The sequence below is a fragment of the Phyllobates terribilis genome, unplaced genomic scaffold (genome assembly GCF_046119375.1).
Source record: "Phyllobates terribilis strain yellow unplaced genomic scaffold, ASM4611937v1 Scaffold_9__5_contigs__length_417890890, whole genome shotgun sequence".
NCBI lineage: Eukaryota > Metazoa > Chordata > Amphibia > Anura > Dendrobatidae > Phyllobates > Phyllobates terribilis.
Genome location: NW_027362769.1, coordinates 286,162,806 through 286,183,474, shown reverse-complemented (window position 1 = coordinate 286,183,474; position 20,669 = coordinate 286,162,806). Strand labels below are relative to the sequence as shown.

The 20,669-nt window shown below is 43.3% G+C and overlaps 1 protein-coding gene across 1 annotated transcript in view; it reads right to left on the bottom strand.

Annotated features, from left to right (window-relative positions):
• Positions 1 to 3,131: 3,131 nt before the first annotated feature.
• The window catches only part of DNAJB11 (DnaJ heat shock protein family (Hsp40) member B11), a 28,924-nt gene continuing 11,386 nt past the window's right edge, over positions 3,132 to 20,669 (bottom strand). Inside the window, exons 6-10 of the mRNA XM_073647859.1 lie at positions 17,836 to 17,918; positions 17,697 to 17,754; positions 16,093 to 16,204; positions 7,977 to 8,136; positions 3,132 to 3,302 (exon numbers count right to left, since the gene is read on the bottom strand). Coding sequence (XP_073503960.1) covers positions 3,238 to 3,302; positions 7,977 to 8,136; positions 16,093 to 16,204; positions 17,697 to 17,754; positions 17,836 to 17,918 — 478 coding nt within the window. The 3' untranslated portion in view covers positions 3,132 to 3,237. The remainder of the gene's footprint in view (positions 3,303 to 7,976; positions 8,137 to 16,092; positions 16,205 to 17,696; positions 17,755 to 17,835; positions 17,919 to 20,669) is intronic.

Here is a 20,669-nt window from a genome sequence, read left to right as displayed (position 1 = left end):
TGTTCAAAAAGGTCCCTTAGTCTGTTTCAGTAGGCTCCACAATCATGGGGAAGACTGCTGACTTGACTACCAGAAGGTAGTCATTGACACACTCCACCAGTCCCAGAGTTCCAATTTTCATTTGGAAATCAAGGTCCCAGAGTCTGGAGGAAGAGTGGAGAGGCGCACAATCCAAGCTGCTTGAGGTCTAGTGTGAAGTTTCCACAATCAGTGATGGTTTGGGGAGCCATGTCATCTGCTGGTGTAGGTCCACCGTGTTTCATCAAGACCAAAGTCAGCGCAGCCGTCTACCAGGAAATTTTAGAGCACTACATGCTTCCCTCTGCCGACAAGCTTTTTGGAGATGGAAATGTCTTTCTCCAGCAGGACTTGGCACCTGTCCACATTGCCAAAAGTACCAATACCTGGTTCATAAACAACAGTATTCTTGTGCTTGATTGGCCAGCAAACTCGCCTGACCTTAACCCCATAGAGAATATATGGGATATGGTCAAGAGGAAGATGAGAGACACCAGACCCCACAATGCAGATGAGCTGAAGGCTGCTATCAGGCTATGTGCCCACGATGCAGAAATGAAGCAGAAAATTTCTGCAGCGTTTCTGCATCTCCCTTGCCAGAAAAACGCATGCAGATTGTGCATGCGTTTTTCCTGCAGAATACATGCGGATTCACATGCGTTAACGCATGCGTTTCCGCATGTGGACTGACCAGCACTTTCCAGGCAATAGCATCACTTGGAAAGTGCTTGACAACTAGGTCACACTATATAAATCCATGTAAACGGCATGGATTTATAGAGTGAGACCGTAAAAATAAAAAAATAAAGCTATACTTACCTCCGATGCCGCCGCGTGTGCTGTCGCGCTTGTCCTGGCTTCTTCCTGGTTGCCGGGCTCTCGCGAGACAGCCTGCGGTCACATGACCGCGATGTCATCTCAGGTCCTGGAAGATAAGCGCTGCCGACAAGCAGAGAGAAGCACCGGACAGGTGAATATAAACTTTATTTATTCTTTTATTCTTTTTTTTTACAGGTACAATGGTACCCAGGTCTGGATGAGAGTCTCCTCTCCTCCAGACCTGGGTACCATCCGCACATTGAAACGCATATAATCCGCGTGTACAAATGTACAGACACGATTTATATGCGTCTCAATGCAAGTCAATGGCGGCAATTCCGCTGTGCTTCCGCAAAATTAATGAAAATGCTGCGGATTTATGAGCGCTGCAGAAACGCTGCGGAAAAATCCGCAGCATGTGCATTGACATTGCTGCACGCCGATTACCAAGCGTTTTTGATGCATTTCCGCTGCGGAAATTCCGCAGCGGAAACGCATGAAAAACACATCGTGGGCACGCAGCCTTAAAGTAACCTGGGCTTCCATAACATCTCAGCAGTGCCACAGGCTGATCGCCTCCATGCCACGCCGAATTGATGCAGTAATTGATGGAAAAGAAGCCCCGACCAAGTATTGAGTGCATTTACTGAACATACATTTCAGTAGGCCAACATTTTGCATTTTAAAAACATTTTTCAAGCTGTTGTTATAAAGTATTCTAATTTACTGAGATAATGACTTTTGTGTTTTCATTGGCTGTAAGCCATAATCATCAACATTAACAGAAATAAACACTTGAAATAGATCACTCTGTTTGTAATGACTGTATATAATATATGAGTTTCACTTTTTGTATTGAAGAACTGAAACATTTTTTGATGATATTCTAATTTAGTGAGATGCACCTGTATTTAACTTAGACATTTTTTGATTGCTTTGTTTAAAAGATGATGCTAATAATCCTAATTTGCAATGGGGATTGAGTAATTTTGAATGCAAATGTATATCATTCAGCCACTATTACTTTATGTAGTTGTTCTTATCTATCTGAAAATTTGTGGTTTCCGTCTCTACAGTTTTCATCCATCATGTGATAACATGGCAATTTTCCCTGTGAATTACATGGCATTACGTTCAGTGAAGAGGGTCCCATCCGAGGCACAATCACTGTCTGTATACTGAAAGTGAAAAGAATGTACCACACACACTTTCTTCGTGGGATGGAGGATTGTGAGACAAATATCACAATGTTACAGCAGCACACATTTATAGTATGTATGCATGTATTTTATATTTTTTCAAGGGAGTTTCATATATATTTATTGCACAATGTGATAGACATTCACAGGGGAAGGTGCAGGTATGGAGAGAAAATAAACGAGTGCTTCTTTAATATACACTATTGTACGAATGTGCGGTTCTACAGATGGTAGTGCATACTATTTTTTTTTTTTATATAAGAAAAAAGATGTGTTTTATTAAAGAATACGATTATAACATACTGTAAACATTTTGTTAAGAATCATATAATTATTAGGCAATTTTTCTTTATTTTTTCATATCACTTCCTTTGCTTCAAGTATACATACATATCCATTGTGCGTACTACTTTATGTGATAAGTGCCTCGTTAAAAAGTATAGGCAAAGAAAAAAAAAAGTGGAACAATGAGCTACTGTAACCAATCACCAATCTCAAAAGTGTAAGTTCCCAATTGCGCATTTCTTTTTTAAAGTAGTTAAATAGTTTATTACTCTTGGTAGTAAATCACACCGCAAAAAGATTGGAATGGTCATAACAGATATCTATGATGCTGTGCTTTACTAGAAACCGTACCAACCACAGCAAAGCAGGCACAGGGCCGAATGAATCATATCAGTCAGTCCTATGTAACCGGAAGAAACTAAATTAAGTGCGACATAATAGTAAGCACTAACGGCACATTTGGTTTGCTGGATGTACTTACTTGTTAGCACAGCTTTATAAACCTAAGGAGTTGCATGTCCTGATATATTAATAAATAACTTTTTTATTTTTGCTGGAGAAGCTTCATAGTTCTACTCTTAAAGACCTCTGTGCTGCCATTAATGGAGCGTGTGGACCCAGAGAACGGCAAAGCCCTGAAATCGGGAAAGAATCCTTCCTGACTCCAATATGCCGCAATAAGTGTAATATGAGTGGTGTGTAAAATACGCACTACTATGGATGTAATAATAACTGTCACATTTATGGTATTCTGTGCCCAGTTGCAGGTTTCATCACTTTCAATCAGATATAAAAATGCTGCAAACTATATTAAGACCAATTCAATGGATCATTTATTTATATTAAAAAAGACACCAAAAAAGGAAACCCAGAATAAATAGATCCAGTTACTCTTTCGCCTAAATGTCATTAATTATTAATAGCCCTGAAGTCCATTATAAACCTTCTGCACCGATCCATGTTTCAACAGCTGTTTGACACCTAAAACACAAGAAAAAAACAAGATTATCACACTTTGGTTATGTGTCATGTTTCACAAAAAATAAGAATCTATAAGAAATCATATTCTAGTTACAAAAATATTCTACAGAAAACAAAAAGTGCTCAGATCCATCTGTTGGTTGAGTTCCTGGTATGTGTTCTGTGAATCCTGCGAATAATCAGCTAATAGTTTTATAGGCCGGATATATTCTATATACTGTACATGAACACACATGCAAACAGTTGTAGTCATCCTGCCAGAACTACATCCTCCGGACCAATGCCACATCTATTAAATGCAAATCACACTATTAGATAGCTTTATGGTTCAAGGGTTAAATATTAGAGTTGGTGGAAATCAATTTGTAGGACCCATCTATTGGCCTCGACAGGAGCCGTGAAAACCACCATTTGCCAATCTGGCACAAAGTCCTTGATGCAACGTGATGCATATGATATGTGGCATCAAGTCTGTAAATCAATAGGAGAGCTGTGGACGCCATCAGGTAAGAGGCAGTTCAGAGATCCCATCCTAGGCCCACAGATTACGGTCATGGCCAATGGACAAGGTTGTGCGAATCGATTCACATCTCCAAAATTCTCCTTGTTAAAAGGACATTATGGCTTATTAACAGGATATGCCATAAGTTTCTGACCTCCTGCCAGCTGTTTCCAGAATGGAGGTCCCCTGATGCCAGATTATGGTTGGTGGTTGAGCACTAATGAATGAAGAGGTTGGAGTGCATGTTTTGGCTCTCTCCATTCATTTGTATGTGAGTTTCGATTACAGTCAAGAGTATATTCTCAGCAATGAATGGAGGGAGCTGACACATGCACTACTACCTTTCCACTCACTGGCGATTAGCTGCTGGACAGAACAAGGAATTAGTGGACTCCTGTTCTGGAAGCATTTGTGACCGGAGTCTATCAGACATTTATGGCATATCCTTTGATATAATTTATTATAAGAATTATTTTTATCTATATAGCGCCTACATATTCCATGGCACTTTACAATTAAGCGGGGACATGTACAGAAAATAAATTCAATACAAGGTAAGACAGTTTAAACAGTTACTTTAGGAGTGAGGGTCCTGCTCGCAAGCTTACAATCTACAAGGAAATCGGGGGACAGAATAAGTGAAAAGTGCTTGTTATTTAAGGTCTAGCAATTATAATAAATAGGAATTTTCATATAAAGCTGCAAGGTCCAGTCAGCCAGTATGCTTAAGTGCAATAATCAAGTATCGAGTGCAGTTACCGTGTGCATGGAGGGTGTGGAGACAGAAGAATAGAAGGGAGCAGTCCTGAATAATATTTAGAAGAACAGGGGAAAGTTAGGTTAGTGAGTTGAGTTGAAAGGCTTGTTTAAATAGATGGGTTTTTAAAGCGTGCTTGAAGACATGGGGGCTAGGTATCAGTCGGATCATCTGGGGTAGTGCATTCCAGAGAACTGGTGCAGCACGAGAGAAGTCTTGGAGACGGAGCTGCGAGGTTCGGATTATGGAGGATGTTAGTCTTCGGTCATTTGTAGAACGGAGGGCACGTGTAGGGTGATAGACAGAGATGAGAGATAAGATATAAGGCGGTGCAGAACTGTGGAGAGCTTTGTGGGTGAGATGAGAGCGATGAGTTTATATTGGACCCTGTGGCGAATGGGTAACCAGTGTAATGGCTGGCACAAAATGGACGAATCAGTGAAGCGGCTGGACAGAAATACAACCCTGGCTGACGCATTCAGGACGAATTGGAGAGGAGACAGTTTGGTAAGAGGGAGACTGATCAGAAGAGAGTTGCAATAGTCCAGATGAGTGTGAGTTAGAGAGAAAGTAAGAGTTTTAGCAGTTTCAATGGTGAGAAAAGGTCTGATTCTTCAGATGTTTTTAAGATACAGGTGACAAGAGCAGGTGAGTGATCGGATATAGGGAATAAAGGAAAGTTTAATGTCGAATATGAGCCCAAGGCAGCGGGCGTGCTGCTTGGAAGTTATAGTTGAACCCGCCAAGGTAATTTCAATGTCAGGTAGAGTTAGGTTAGTAGAAGGGAGAAACACAAGAAGTTCAGTTTTGGAGAGATTCAGTTTAAGATAGAGGGAGGACATGATGTTAGAGATAGCGGACAAACAATCCTTGCTATTTTGTATTAGGGTGGGGGTGAGGTCAGGGGAAGAAGTGTATAATTGGGTGTCGTCAGCATAGAGATGATACTGAAACCCAAATCTACTGATAGTTTGTCCAATAGGGGCTGTGTATAGAGAGAAGAGGAGGGGGCCTAGGACTGAGCCATGCGGAACCCCGATAGTAAGGGGACGAGGAGAGGAGTAGGAACTGGCAAAAGATACAGTGAAGGAGCGGTCAGAGAGGTAGGAGAACCAGGAGAGCACGTTGTCATTGAGCCCGATAGAGCAGAGCATAGTGAACAGGAGCTTGTGATTCATAGTGTCAAATGCAGCAAAGAGATCCATAAGAATCAGCAGTGAGCACTGACCTTTGGATTTAGCTGTTAATAGATCATTAGAGACTTTAGTGAGGGCAGTTTCAGTAGAGTATAAAGAGCGGAAACCAGATTGTAGAGAGTTGAGGAGAGAGTTATCTGAGAGATAGCGGATGAGACAGGAGTGGACCAAGCGTTCCAGGAGTTTAGAGATGAAGGGAAAATTAGAGACAGGTCTGTAGTTAGCAGAGCAGTTCTGGTCCATTGATGGCTTTTTAAAGTAAAGGGGTTATGATGGCATGTTTTAATGAGGAGGGAAAGATACCTGAAGAAAGAGAGGTTAAAATATTTTAGTTAAGTGAGTGGTGACAACCGGTGAGAGAGACTGCAGGAGATGTGAGGGAATGGGGTCACCGTTGCAGGCACTGAAGAAGCGAGGAGCTGGGTAACTTCTGCAACAGGCTCAAAGAAGGCAAGTGAGCCTGAAGTGCGGCAGGGAAGGAGACCCAGGCACTGAGGAGAATAGACCAAAATGTCCTGATGGATGTGGTTGATTTTTTTCTAGAAAATAAGTGGCCAGATCCTCAAAGCTGAGGTTGGTGATGAGGGCCTGTGCTTTAGGGTTCAGGAGGGAGTGTAAAGTTTCAAAAAGTCATTTTGGATTGTTAACTAGTGAAGTAGGATTGTTTGGCCAGATGAAGGGCAGAGTTATAAGTTTTGAGCATGAACTTCTAGTGGATGAAGTCCTCTGCAAAAAGTGATTTTCTCCACTGACGCTTAGCGCACCTTGAGCAACGCTGAAGAAAACACGTTTGCAGCGTGTGCCAGGGTTGATGTCGTCTGTGTCAGGTCTTTAAGTGTGTAGCAGGTGCTGCTTCAGCCAGGGCACTCTGCAATGTATTATTGTAGTTTGACAATGCTAAGTCTGGACAGGAGAGAGAGGAGATGGGAGCTAAAGATGTGTGTAGATTGTCCATGAGCTGCTGGGTATTAATGGTATGTGTATTCCTGTAAGTATGTTAAGTGGGGGTGTCCCGGGCGAGGAGACAGTTCTTGACCGAGAAGGAAAGAAGGTTGTGGTCAAAGAGCAGGAGAGGGGCGTTAGTCAACTCGTGCACAAAGCAGAGATATGCCATAAATAACTCAGGAGACAATCCCTTTAAGTTTAATTGATGTATTTATTTTTCCTTTAAAACTAAATGGCCCAATTCAACAAACCTTTTTAGGCCACAATTCGGACCTAAAAAGCTGAAAAAATTTTGGTGCAATGTGAGGCTGTTCTAAAATGTTGCGATTTTTGCAACTTGCACGCCATTTTCGCAACCTCAGCTTGTCAAATTCATGACGAGCAGCAGCGTTCATTACGCCACAAATCTTACTCCAGGCCCCAGTAGGATTTTTGGTGAGGCTTGTGCTACTTTTTAGACACGCTGAATTCATTAAAAGGTGTGCGCTGGTCTTGATGAATTGGGGCCCTGGGCTTTCACACAACTTCTAGTCATTTCCCTTTAAAGAAGTTGTCTCATCAAAACAACCCACTTGTTAAACTGAACATTTGGAACCAGATAGATGATCACTGTAAGTCTTATATCATAAGTCTTATATCATATCATATGCCATGGCCGGAGAAAGTTGTGGAGGGCTTTTCATTCAGTAATATAGTATTGCATGCTGGCTATTCAGATACAGATCAGACCAGTTTACTGTCTTAGCAGTGTTAAGCCTTTACCAATGGTGACCACATGGCCTGTTAGGCTACTTGGAAAAGTAATATTCAATAGACAACCTCGGTAAATAAAGTGCTAAATCAGTAAGTTTTCAGAAGATATTGACATGATTTTGAAAAGACTTTGGACCCAATTCAACAAAAGCAATTTCATCAGAAATATGGCGTGAAATGCTTTGAAAAGTTGCTAAATTTTGGCACAACTCAAAGTTGTGCAAATAGTTAGCGACTTTTAGCGTTTTCACGCTAGTTTTTCTCCGCTATGCCAAAATGGGCAAAGCTGGGGCGGGACAAGGGATGACCCAGCAGCTCATCTAATTCATGACTAGCTGTGGTGTTCCCAATGCCAGAAATCTTACTCCTGTCAGGGACACATCAGACACCCCAGATTCATGAAGAGGCATGCAGCTCTTCATGAATCAGGAGTGTCTGACTCCACTATGCCCCCTCATCAAGACTCACGAGAAAATCGCCAGTCTTGATGAATCGGGGCCTATAAAATTAAGGATACATACCATTTTTTTGCTCCTCCGTTAGCTGTTCCTTTGGAAATTCCACATCAAAAGTAATAACTAGGGATCCTCTAATGTTATTATTGTCAAAATTTGGAAGGCCCTCTCCTTTCTTCCAAAGCTTCGCTCCTGGTTTTGTTATTTTATCTCGCATTATATGAACCTATGAGTAAATTAAATTATAATGAATGAAATTACATGTTTTCTAAAAGCTTATATTGCTTCATTAACTGGATGTGCCATAATAGCGCAAAGAATAATAATACAAGACATTTGTTAACCCCTTCATGACATCCATCATACATGTACACACATGTGAGAAGCTGAGCCCACATCATTCTCGACAGCATTTTGATTACTTTTTATGGGCGCGAGGGGAAAAAAGTATGGCGACCAAAAGTGTGGCGTTTATATTTTTTACATATGGGATAAATATTTTTATATTGTATTAGTTGGGTGAATTATGTACAAGGTAAAATATGTCAATTTTTAGTTAATTTTACCATCTATGTTAGGGGGAAAAAAAGTGATTTATTGGATACCTTTTAAATGCCATTGTCACTCTTGACAGTGGCATTAAAAGTGTGAACTGAATCAGCTACTCGAGTGCCGGCTATGTAATGCAGCTGTCACCTGCGCTGTATGGAGAAGAATCAGTTCCTAAGTCCGCTTCATATAGTGACAGCAGATGACATGATTACGTGGTGCTGATAGACTGTTAGTACTCGGTGGCCATCATGGATACCTTTTAAATGCCGCCGTCACGTCAGATAGACACATTTTAAGTGTTGAACTTTTTAATGGTTAAAATGTTACTCTCGAGTGCCGGCTGTGTAATGCAGCTATCACCTGTGTTGTATGGCACGGGCTCAGGTCCTGAGTCCGCTTCATATAGTGATTGTGTACGGCTGTCACTAAACAGTTAAAAACAGAAAGTTAAATTGTCTGAACTTTTTTTAAAATCCATTGATTCTTAGCAATGGATCGCTTAAAACAGATTAAACCTGGATGGAAAACTGAAGTAAAAAGGATATGTTCTGCTTTTCATGAGTCCCCAGGAACTTTAAAGGGGTTCTTCAAGAATGTTATAAAAATGGCCAGTGTGGCATATTCCAAGCTGCGACCTGTCCTAATCATATGTCAGGATGGGTTGCTGCCTGAAGATTCACAGTTAGAGACATGTGTATCAACTGTCAGAAGAGCAGCAGAAAGTGAGTGTGTGCGGGGGGTTTGTTGTGTGTGTTAGTCTAATTTTTGGTACTCACAATAAAATCTGTTTCTCGTAGTCTTCAATGGGGGATACAGAACCATGGGATAGTCTTCTGCACATGGAGGCTAACATTATTATTGCAATTAAATAAAATTGGCTCCTCCCCAGCAGACTACACCTCGCCTATTGGAGCAGGCATTCTCAGTTTCGAGAAAAAGCAGTAGGAAGAGAAAAGAATTAAGGAAAGACGCAAATAACTGTACGCCCAACCGGGAAATCAAGGGTGGGAGCTGCGTCTCTCAATGAATACTACGAGAAACAGATTTTATGGTGACTACCAAAAAATCTACTTTTCTCGGTCGGCTCATTGAGGGACACAGAACCATAGCTGTCCCTAGGGTGAAAAGAATTAAATATATCATACTGTTACCACCTAACCTTCCGCTGTAACTCAAGCTGAAATCTGGGCTACTGCATGCGGCAGTATCTTCCTACCAAAGCTTGAATGTGAGGAGGCCAAAAAGTGTGGACCCTGTAAAACTTAGAAAAAGTATGCACCGATGCACAAGTAGCTGCTTAACTGAGCTGCAAAGCCGATGCCTGATGATGAAGCATCCAGGAAGCTTCCACTGCCCGAGTAGAGTGCGTCCTAATCCTAAATGGCGCCACCCTGGCCTTAGCTCTATAGGCCTGGGTAAAAGCAGTCTGGATCCAGTGGTCAATGGTCACTTTAGAAGTGGCCTAACCCCTATGAGGGCCCTCTGGTATAAATAAACAAGGAATAAGAATGCCTGAGTGAGGCAGTAGCCGATAAATAATACCTTGCGGCTCTAACAACGTCCAACCTTCTCCCTAGGATGAGATGGTGCCGGACAAAAGGAAAGTAAAATAAGGTCTTCATTAAAGGTGAAAACTCGAGACCAACTTTGGGAGAAAAGATAGAACTGGCTTCAACACTACGCTATCCTGATAAAGAATAAGGTAAGAAGCGCGACAAGACAGAGCCACAAGCTCCGTGGCCCTCCTAATCAAATTGATGGCTATAAGGAAGCCTACCTTATAAGAAAAAGTGTAGAGATCTCTCCGATTGCCTTTTGACACGAAAACTGAAGAACCTCCAAAACAAGATTCAGATCCCAATGGTCCAAAGGAGCCCGATAGGGTGGCCCAACATGTGCCACCTCTTGGAGAGAAGGCTTAACCTGAGGTTTAGATGCCAAATCCTTCTGAAACAGAATAGCCACAGTGGACACTTGAGAGTATCAGTGCACCGTGCTCAGATTCTCTTGGATGAGAGAATCGCAGCACAAGTGCAGAAAAAACTGAGACATTTCTCCAATGTCCTCCATTGTCGGCGTCAGTTGTAATCAGACTGAACACACATGACATCGGAGTGCAGTCTGATGTTTCACAAGCACCTATAGACTTGTATGGGGGGTGCAATCTGATTCTCAGATGCAATCGCATGCTGAATCGGCATGAAAAACATTGGTCCGAGTGCTATCTGACAAAACATCGGATAGCACTCGGCCGTGTTATATGCCAGTGTGAGCAAGCTCTGAGAAGGAAAGCCACGCTGGCAAGAAAAAAGACATTGACGAAGTACTGGTAGACTCATACCAATGAAAATAAGCCCTCCAAGAGCGATGTGAGACTCGCAATGAGGATGGCTTCCAGACTCTAATCACATCTAGGTGAAGAGCCCACTCTCCTGCAGGTAGCTGCTGGCGACTTAAAAAGTTTGCCTCCCAGTTGTCTACCACTAGTATATGAACTGCCGAGATTAGAGGAACCTTGTCCTCTGCCCCCCTCCTAAATCCCTGCAAACTCAGCCATGGCAGATGGGCTTTGTGTGCCCCCCCAGCAATTGATATAAGCCACATCAATTTCATTGTCTGATTGAACCCTGATCGGCAACCCTCAGACTAAGTGCTGCAATTGAGTCCTGCAAATGTAAAAGAGCCAAACAGACAGCTCTGAGCTCCAGCACGTTGATAGAAGTCTCCAGAGTCCCTGGATCTTCAAGTGACGGAAGATTACTCCCCAGTCGGAGAGGCTGGCATCTGTCGTGAATCTCCGTCACTGAATGGGACGAAAAGAGTAATCCTGAGATAACAGGGGTGACGTTAACCATCACCTGAGACTGGCGACTTCGACAAGGGAGACGAATAGGCTAATCCAGGGACTGTATTGGCCTGTCCCAAGAGGCTAGGAGTGTGTTCTTTAGAGGTCTTGACTGAAATTTAGCAAACGGCACTGCCTCGAACGTCACTACCATCTTTTCTAGGACCTTCAAGCAAAATCGAAGGGAATACCTGCTCGGACACCTCAAAGTTCTGATTGAAGACTGAAGAGATAAGCATTTCTTCCAGAGGAGAAGAGATTATGTCTAAATGGTGTCGAACACCATTCCCAGAGATCGTAGCAGCTGTGTCGGAACTATCATGGACTTTGTCCTGTTGACAATCCAGCCGAATCGCTCCAGAGTTTGTAGAATGATGCGCAGGCTCTCTAGATTCTGAGTAAAGGATAGAGGAAAACCATTATCTCCCTGGACCGTAGCAGCACCATAACCAGTGTCAGGATCTTCGTGAATACTCTGGGCGCTTTGGCTAGTCCAAATGGGCGAGCCCCAAACTGATTGTGATCTTAGCGAAGAAGTCGCTGATGGGCTAGAAAAATTGACACATGCAGATAAGCATCCCGAATATCTACCGAAAAAAGAAATTCCCTGGCCTCCATGGATGCGATCACTGATTGAAGCAACAGGATCTTGAAGCGACGAAGCCGAACCTATTTGTTTAGGCACCTTAAATCTAAAATAGGCCGCACTGAGCCGTCTTTTTTGGGGATGACGAATTAGGTTTAAATAAAAACCCCTGAAGCGCTCTGAAATAGGAACACCTACAAATCACCCCTGCCTGAGGCAGGGAATCTATAGCCTGGTGGTAACTGACTCTCATGCTGGGAGAACAGGGAGTGCGAGAAGAGAAGAAACGATCCTGAGGTAGACTGGTGAACCCAAAGAGATGACTTCTCTGACCCAATCAGAGTGGGGGCCGCCAAGCAAGCATTGACCTTTCTCTTGCCTCTGGACCAGGAGGGCCTAGCCCTGATCCAGAAGGGCGTCCGGCGGATGTTGGTCTAAAGGTAGCCCTCCTTGGTTCCTGGGAGACATTCAGTCTAACCAGCTGACTTGACTCGTCCGGTGCTGAAAACTGACAAAAGGGATGAATATGCAAGGCCTCATGCCTCCGAAAAAGATGGCAGGCCCTGGCCTGAGGAAGCAGGGTGCTTCTGCTTCCTGTAGCTTCTGAAATTATCTTTTCTAGCCTGGTTCCAATTAAGCGAGACCCCTGCAATGGTAGTCTTGTCAGCGATCTTTTTGAAGCCAAGTCCGCCCTCCACATCTTGAGCCACAGCATGAGGCGAATCGCCACATAATTGCTTCCTGCCTGGGTAGATATTTGCCTGCCTGTGCAATCTGATCCACAATCTCGGCTAATTTCAAATTCTGGGAACCAGACAAAAAATTTCATAAATGCTTAGCCCACTCTGTCGCTGCCTTGGAGACCCAAGTGGCAGAAAAGACTGGGCAAAAGACAAAACCTGTCGCTGCAAAAGTTGACCTCGCCACAGGTTCTATGCGTCTATCCGTGAGGTCCTTAATTTTATATAAAAGTGATATAGCGGAGTGTATACCACCAGTGGAGGAGAACAAGAGACCACCAACTCTGCTGGAAAGGGATAGAACACCCCCATATGACTACGCTTTTGAAAGAGAAAAAGAAACCTGTTCCAGTAATGGGAGGGGGCGGCGCAGCAGCCAGTGCCAGATAGGCGCCAACAAAGTTCAGGTGGGCAAGTAGAACAGCCAACAGCAGCACCTGGACCCTGTCCAAGGACAATCCCCTTCTCTTCCAGAAGCCGTACACTGGTATCTACCACTCCAAGGAAAGTAATAAAGGGGGAAGAGAAGGCTAATGACAGGGTTATACTTGCCTGTCCTAAAGATACGGATCCCTTTAACTTCTGCTCCATGCAGACATGCTCTATGTGGGGCGGCAGGCAAGAGATAATTGGCTTACGGACCACCGCCCCAGTACCTGACTACTGACTGTGTCAAGGTACGCTGGTCTGGCCACACAGACAAGAGAGGATACGGACTGAACAATTACAGCCGGTACTGACGCTACGTGGGTGAAACAGATTTACACTCTGTTACCCTGAGAAATCCATCTGAAAAACAAAGTTGTCAGCACCTAATCTAAGACAGACCTTGTCTCCAACTGACACTACACTAAGGAAGCCTGATCCAGCAGGCGAGGTATAGTCTGCTGAGGAGGAGCCAATTTTATTTAAATGCAATAATAGTGTCAGCCTCCAGGCGGCAGCACACTATCCCATGGTTCTGGGTCCCCCAATGAGGCGAACGAGAAAAAAAAAAAACTTGTCAGGCTGACAGAAAAGAACAGGCTTCCAGGTGAACACGGAGGTGGACTGAGGCTGGAGAAAGAGAGACCATTCTACCGAGACGACTGAGGCTGGAGAAAGAGAGCCCATTCCACAGAGACGGCTGAGGCTGGCGAACGAGAGCCCATTCTACCGAGACGACGGAGGCTGGGGAAAGAGAGCCCATTCTACCGAGACGACTGAGGCTGGGGAAAGAGAGCCCATTCCACAGAGACGGCTGAGGCTGGAGAACGAGAGCCCATTCTACCGAGACGGCTGAGGCTGGAGAAAGAGAGCCCATTCTACAGAGACGGCAGAGGCTGGAGAAAGAGAGCCCAGTCTACCGAGACGGCTGAGGCTGGAGAAAGAGAGCCCATTCTACAGAGACGGCTGAGGCTGGAGAAAGAGAGCCCATTCTACAGAGACGGCTGAGGCTGGAGAAAGAGCCCGTTGTACAGGACAAGTATTTTTTTTCTCTTGCTACAAGTCTGCCTCATGGCTTAGTGAGAATAACAGGTCAAGATGCTGCTGCTCCTCCGCCTGACACCTGACATGTCTTGAGCGTACACGTGGCTAGGACAGGATGCAGCTTAGAATACGTTACAGCAGAAACTTTTATCACACTTGTAGAGAACCCTTTTAAGGACAATGTTCATTTGCAAAAAGGATGAAAATAGAACATGCTCCGAGTCTCACGAATTGGACATACAGATCAGTTTCAAGACAAACAGGTGTATGGATCAATGAAACTATGGGTCTGGGACAGCACATGGATGTGTACAATGGATGTGTGAATACAGCCATAACTTGTTTTTGCCCCTGAGCTCTTGGATCTATAAAGATATTATGATCCTTTATGTATGTAATATGCATCATATTGATTCTATTTAGGATTTGTGGTATTGTTTTCATACAACACTTTCAAGAATCCCCTCTTTCTGGATAGATATATGCATGTACTGATAGCTGTCTCACTCTTGTAATGTTGTTTATGATGCCTTCTGGAAGATACTGTCAGGGATCCATGATGTCTCATCTATCGTTATAGTGGAAATTTACCTTTTAAACTTTTTAGATCATCCTGTTTTTAAATACATTATGTAATACGGCCTCTATTTTTATATTATTCACGATTGGTCGATTTCATACTCTGTAGGATCTTTTATAGTATTTATGCATGAGACCATTATTGTATGGGGCAATAGTGCTGGTATAAATTATTTAAAAGCTATTATAAAAGGGAACCTATCATCAGAATAACTAAAGGCATGTGCACAAAGGCCCTTTAATGTTTATGAATCCACTCTTTGCTTGTAGTATTACATTTTGAAATTGTAGAGAAATCTAGTTTTGTAGATTTAATTACGTGTGAGGGGTAGACACTGCTCTTCCAGCTATCCTGCTCCTCTCCCCATTCTCCCACCCACCGCTGGACTCTGGTCTCTGGCAGACAGGTCATTTCTCAGTGGCCCAACTCCCTGCCTGTGAGTCTGCGGTGCACGCACAGATTGATAGTTCGTCCCTCGCAAAGTAACCAGGAGCTTACTGCGCTTGCACTACCACCTCTGATAAGATGATCCAGGGCAATAACTGCGGCTGCGGAGAAGAGACAGGTCACAGGTAGAAGAGTGACCCGTCCACCAGATACTGTATGCCGGCAGCAGGCAGGGAAATAGGAAGAGAGGCAGGAGAGATGGAAGCGCAGTGTCTGCTCCCTGCACTTGTGACTAAAAGTTCAAGGCTGGATTTCTCTATAATTTCCAAACAAAATACTACAAGAAGAGAATGGATTTAATAAGCACTAAATGGCCTTTACACATGCCTTTATTTAGGTCTCAATTATCCTGAGGACAGGTTTCCTTTAAGACCCCCTTAAAGGGATCCTGTCACCAGAAATAATGCTATTAACTGCAGATATGCAGTTAATCTGCAGGGTAGCATTATTATGCTGCCGGGCGCCTACACACAGCCGAATTGCAGTGGGGAGAAAATGAACTTCATTCTCCCCACCAGCATTCGGTTTCAGTCATAGATGTGGGGGCTCCGTAGATTCAGTCATGACTCTGAAAATACAGAGTATCGGCCCAGAATGACAGATGACCACAATGAAGAGGGAGTGTCAGTCAGAACCGGGGGCGCGGTCACAGCCGCTGCTATATATTCGCAGAGCTGTGACTGAACCGGCGCCGCCCCCATGACAAACTGAATGCTGGCGGGGAGAATAAAGTTAATTTTCTCCCCACTGCATTCGGCTGCGTGCAGGCGCCGGGCAGCATAATAACGCTATTAACCTGCAGACTAACCACATATCTGAAGGTTAATAGCGTTATTTCTGGTGACAGATCCCATTTAGCTTTGGTACCTTCAGTTGTGATGCCTGCTGCCTATCAGTACTTACAGAAAAAAAGCCAAAACCACATAAAAAGCTCATTTTGGCTATTAACATTTTTAACTTACTTTGTGGCCGTCCAAATGTGAAATATCCATTTCAAAACCAGTAAGTGCTTCAACTAAAGAAATTGTCACATTTGTGTAAAGGTCGTCCCCTCTTCGTTCAAATATAGGATGTCTAGAAAATGCAAAAAAAGATCATTTTACCAACAAAGCAGTTCTAAGCTGAAGCAAGAAATGCCACTGCAATTATGGCGGTAATGGTTAATAAAAGCAAGACATTTGGCAAAAAAAAAAAAGATAAAAGCAAGTCAACCATGGGAACACTTTCCCCAGAAAGGGTCGGCATTACAGAAGCCACAGACCCCACTGGACTCTAGTAATTATCCGCACAGGAGCAGGGCATTTAGTCAAAATCTACAGGAAAATAATACCCTAGATTATGTGCATGGGGAAAAGGAAGTGTGTATTTTTCACACTTTTATTCTTGAAACCACTAAAAATCATTATAAAATTGCTCTCCTTTTGTACAATTTTTTTTATATATATTTGACAAGTTTTATTTCGCCATTACATTTTTAAATGTATTTTTTCTTATATTTCACACACAATGTCGCCCATAAAGGTCATAAAAGCCTTTTGGGGGTAGGGCATTTCAAATTTAAATAAATTATTTATATTGCTGATTTCATATGTATCTGGGACTAGCATATTAGATCCAGTTAAAGAGCAAATTCGGCCTCCTGGCTGCAGAGCTGAACTGATCAGGGTCTGCAAGGTGCCAGAAGCTGCTGCTTGCTTCCAGCAACTGGCAATCACATGACTGCTGGGCCAGGAGGAGGAAGTGATGTCAGTGCTTCCTATGCTGTATATGTAGCGATTATGAAGGGACAGATGGTAGTAACCCATCTTTGCATTCTCTGTGAGGAGTCCGGCTGTGTCTGACAGTCTGTAGCCTGCTCCTGCAGCCACATGATCTCGTGCAGCCATATACTTTGCAGTGACATTTTAGAACATCACTGCAGAGTAAACTGTGGACCGCGCACACATTTATAGCCTATGAACGGTCCAAAAATAGTTAAAGCAAAGTCAAAGGAACAATTACAAATCCCTCAATCTTTGCCGCACAAGAAAAGAAAACAAACGAGCACTGGTAGTAGATGCAGGAAGCTGCTAATCGACAGTCATGGCCACTTTACTGGCCTGTGTAAATGCGCCTTTAAGATGTTTTTATAGGTTGAGCCTCTTAAAGGGAATCTGTCACCCCCTGGGAGATATGGGACCTCTACTATGGGCATACAGGGTATAAAAGTAAATAAATCTATACATAAATCTACACATACCTGTATGGCCCATAGAAGAGGTTTGATTGCAAAATCAAGTTGATGAAAACATATTTCTCTGCATTCAGACCTCTACTATGGGCCATGCAGGTATGTATAAGGTTTACGTTTCTATAACCTGTATGCCCATAGTAGAGGTCTGATATCTCCAAGGGGTGACAGATTCCTTTTAAAATGGAAATCAGTGGTGATAAAAGATGTGGATCGATATGATAGTGCTGAGCAATGATTTGCTGGAAAGAAACTTTTAGAGAAATGTATTCTGAAAACTTAACAAAGAAAGTAAAAAAAAAAAAAAATAGTTATCAAACTAAACATAAGCCTTACTTGAGAACTTTGATACGAAAGCGCAAGTCGCCAGGCTCTCCATCAATATGGGGTTCACCTAGAAAAACAAAGACGGGATATTAATAGCTGAACGCAAGCGTTTAACGAATATAAAAAATACAAAGTGAAATTTGCTCACCTTCTCCAATGAATGGATACTCCATCCCATCTCTAACTCCGGGCTCAATTTCAACTTCTAATGTTCGTTCCTCATTTACAAGTCTAATTGTGGGTGAAAGAAAAAGCACATTAAATTAATGGTTTGCTTTGAATTGTAAGGGAATTTTTGGACACACCATATGGATGACCTCTCTCATTAATATGAGTTTGGCAGGGGTAAGACAAATGGCACGCCTAGCAATCAGCTGTTATTTGCCCCAGCAGAACACTGCAAAATAGCTCCTATTCTTTTCAAAAGCTGATCAGTTGGTGCCGAGGGTCAGAGCCCCACTGACCGCATATTGATGACGTATCCCATAAATAGGTCATCATATGGTATGACCGGACAACCCCTTGAATTAAAAAAAAAAAAAAAAAAAATGTAATAGCAGTGTACCAGAATCAGTCTAAGGCCACGGCCCCACTATCAGTGTTCGGTCAGTATTTTTTCTCAGGAGTGGGAGCCAAAACCAGGAGTGGGTGATAAATGCAGAATTGGTGACTTGTTTCTATTATACCTTTTCTCTGATTGCTACTCACCTGGTTTTGTCTCCCACTCCTGAGAAAAAATACTGATCGAATACTGACCAAATACTAATAGTGGGGCCGTGACCTTACAGAAAGGCTGACATTAACATTTGAGGATAAAGTCCCCGTCACACTAAGCGAGATCGCTAGCGAGATCGCTGCTGAGTCACAAGTTTTGTGACACAACAGCGACCTCAGTAGCGATCTCGCTACGTTTGACACTTAGCAGCGAACAGGTCCCTGCTGTGAGATCGCTGGTCGTGTCGGAATGGTCTGGACATATCTTTGATCGTTGAGGCCCCGCTGGGTAGCATGTATCGGTGTGTTTGACACCTTACCAACGACCTTGTTGACGACTCAGACACAGAAACACATAGGCGTGCATCGTTATACAGATCGTTACGGGTCGCCGTATCGTTGCAGCATCGTTGGGAAGATCTGACTGTTTGACATCTCACCAGCGACCACATAGCGACGCAGCAACGATCCCTGACAGGTCGTATCGTTGTCGGGATCGCTGTAGCATCGATTAGTGTGACGGGGTCTTTACTTCTAGTTTCTAGCTAATCTATGTCTTTTTATGGCAGAATCCACTTCAACAATGAACAGGTTGAAGGTGATAAAATCCACAGTACACTCATTCTGAGTGGAGTTTTTCAGAGTCTGGGAATCTGGGCATAAAATATTCCATTTCACTGGGATCATTGGAGGATTTGTTACAGATTCCGTCCAGATTTATACATGAAATCAAGTCAAATTCCGCACCTTCTCATTGCTATTAATCATCCCAATAGCACATACGCCTAACAGAGGCATACTGAAAATGAATATAAGCATATGCAGCAGCCTCCTTGGTACTGCTAAGTAAACCAGTGTGATAAAGAGGAGCTTTAGGCTAAGTGCCCACGATGCAGAAATGCAGCATATTTTTTCTCATGCGGATTGTACATGCGTTTTTCCTGCCAGGTAGAAGCGTTTGTCAAGCGTTTTTGCATGCATTTCTGCATGCGGGTTGTCAAGCGCTTTCCAAGCGATTTTAGCATCACTTGGAAAGTGCTTGACAACTTGGTCACACAATATAAATCCATGCAACCGGCATGGATTTATGTAGTGTGACCAAGAAATACTATAAAAAAAAAAAAAAAAAAGAATAAGAATGGTAAAAAATAAAGATTATACTTACATTCTGATGGCCCCCGGTAGTTTCTCCGCTCCGTCCAGTCTGTTGTATGGCTTGCGGTGGTGTGAAAGGACCTGCCATGACATCATTTAGTCATGTGACAGGTCACGAGACCACCGACGTCAGCGGACGCGTGACCTGTCACATGACTAAATGATGTCATGGCAGGTCCTTTCACACCAACGCGACCGATACAACAGACCGGACGCAGCAGAGAAAACACCGGGGGCCATCGGAAGGTAAGTAGACTTATTTTAAATTATTTTTTTAACAGGTTCCATGGTACTTGGGTTGGGTCTGGAGGAGAGTCTCCTCTTCTCCAGACCCGGGTACCATCCGCACATTGAATCGCTTAATATCCGCATGTGCACATGTAGTCATGCGGATATTAAGCGATTCAATGCAAGTCAATGGCGGCAATTCCGCTGTGTGTCCGCAAAATTAATAGACATGCTGCGCATTTTTCCACAATGATAATCCGCAGCGGAAATTTCCGCAGCATGAGCACAGCACATGTGGATTATCATTGAGGACCATGGGGCACGTATCACCAAGCGTTTTTTAAGCGTTTTCGCTGCGGAAATTCCACGGCAAAAACGCTTGAAAAATGCATAGTGGGCACACAGCCTTAACCATTTTTACATGCTAAACTGGCCACATCATGATAAGGTGGCTGAAGATCTAAATAAAATGTAGTTTTTATTTTGATATTTCTCAATTTGTTTACGAACATATTACAATAACAAGTTTAAACAAGGGGGTCTTGGCAGGATTTTCACTTCTTCCCCTGCATGACGTTACCCAATAATAAGCATGAAGCGTCATACGTCTAATCTTATCACACTTCCGGTATCTACTGTGATTACAAGTGGCAGGAGGAGAACAGAGCAGTGTCTCATTACATACACCACTCTGCATCTATCCCAGACACAACGCTCTCCTCCCCAGATCACATAGCCTATAGCATTGTCCGTGTAGGTTAGTTATTGCCCATAGAAATCTATGGAGTGGGGGGGGAATGTGGCTGGAGTGAGGCACAGGAACACAGACGCACATGCAGCGCATAGCGACTGTTCTCTCTCACTGCAGGGCTGCATTTACAGCCA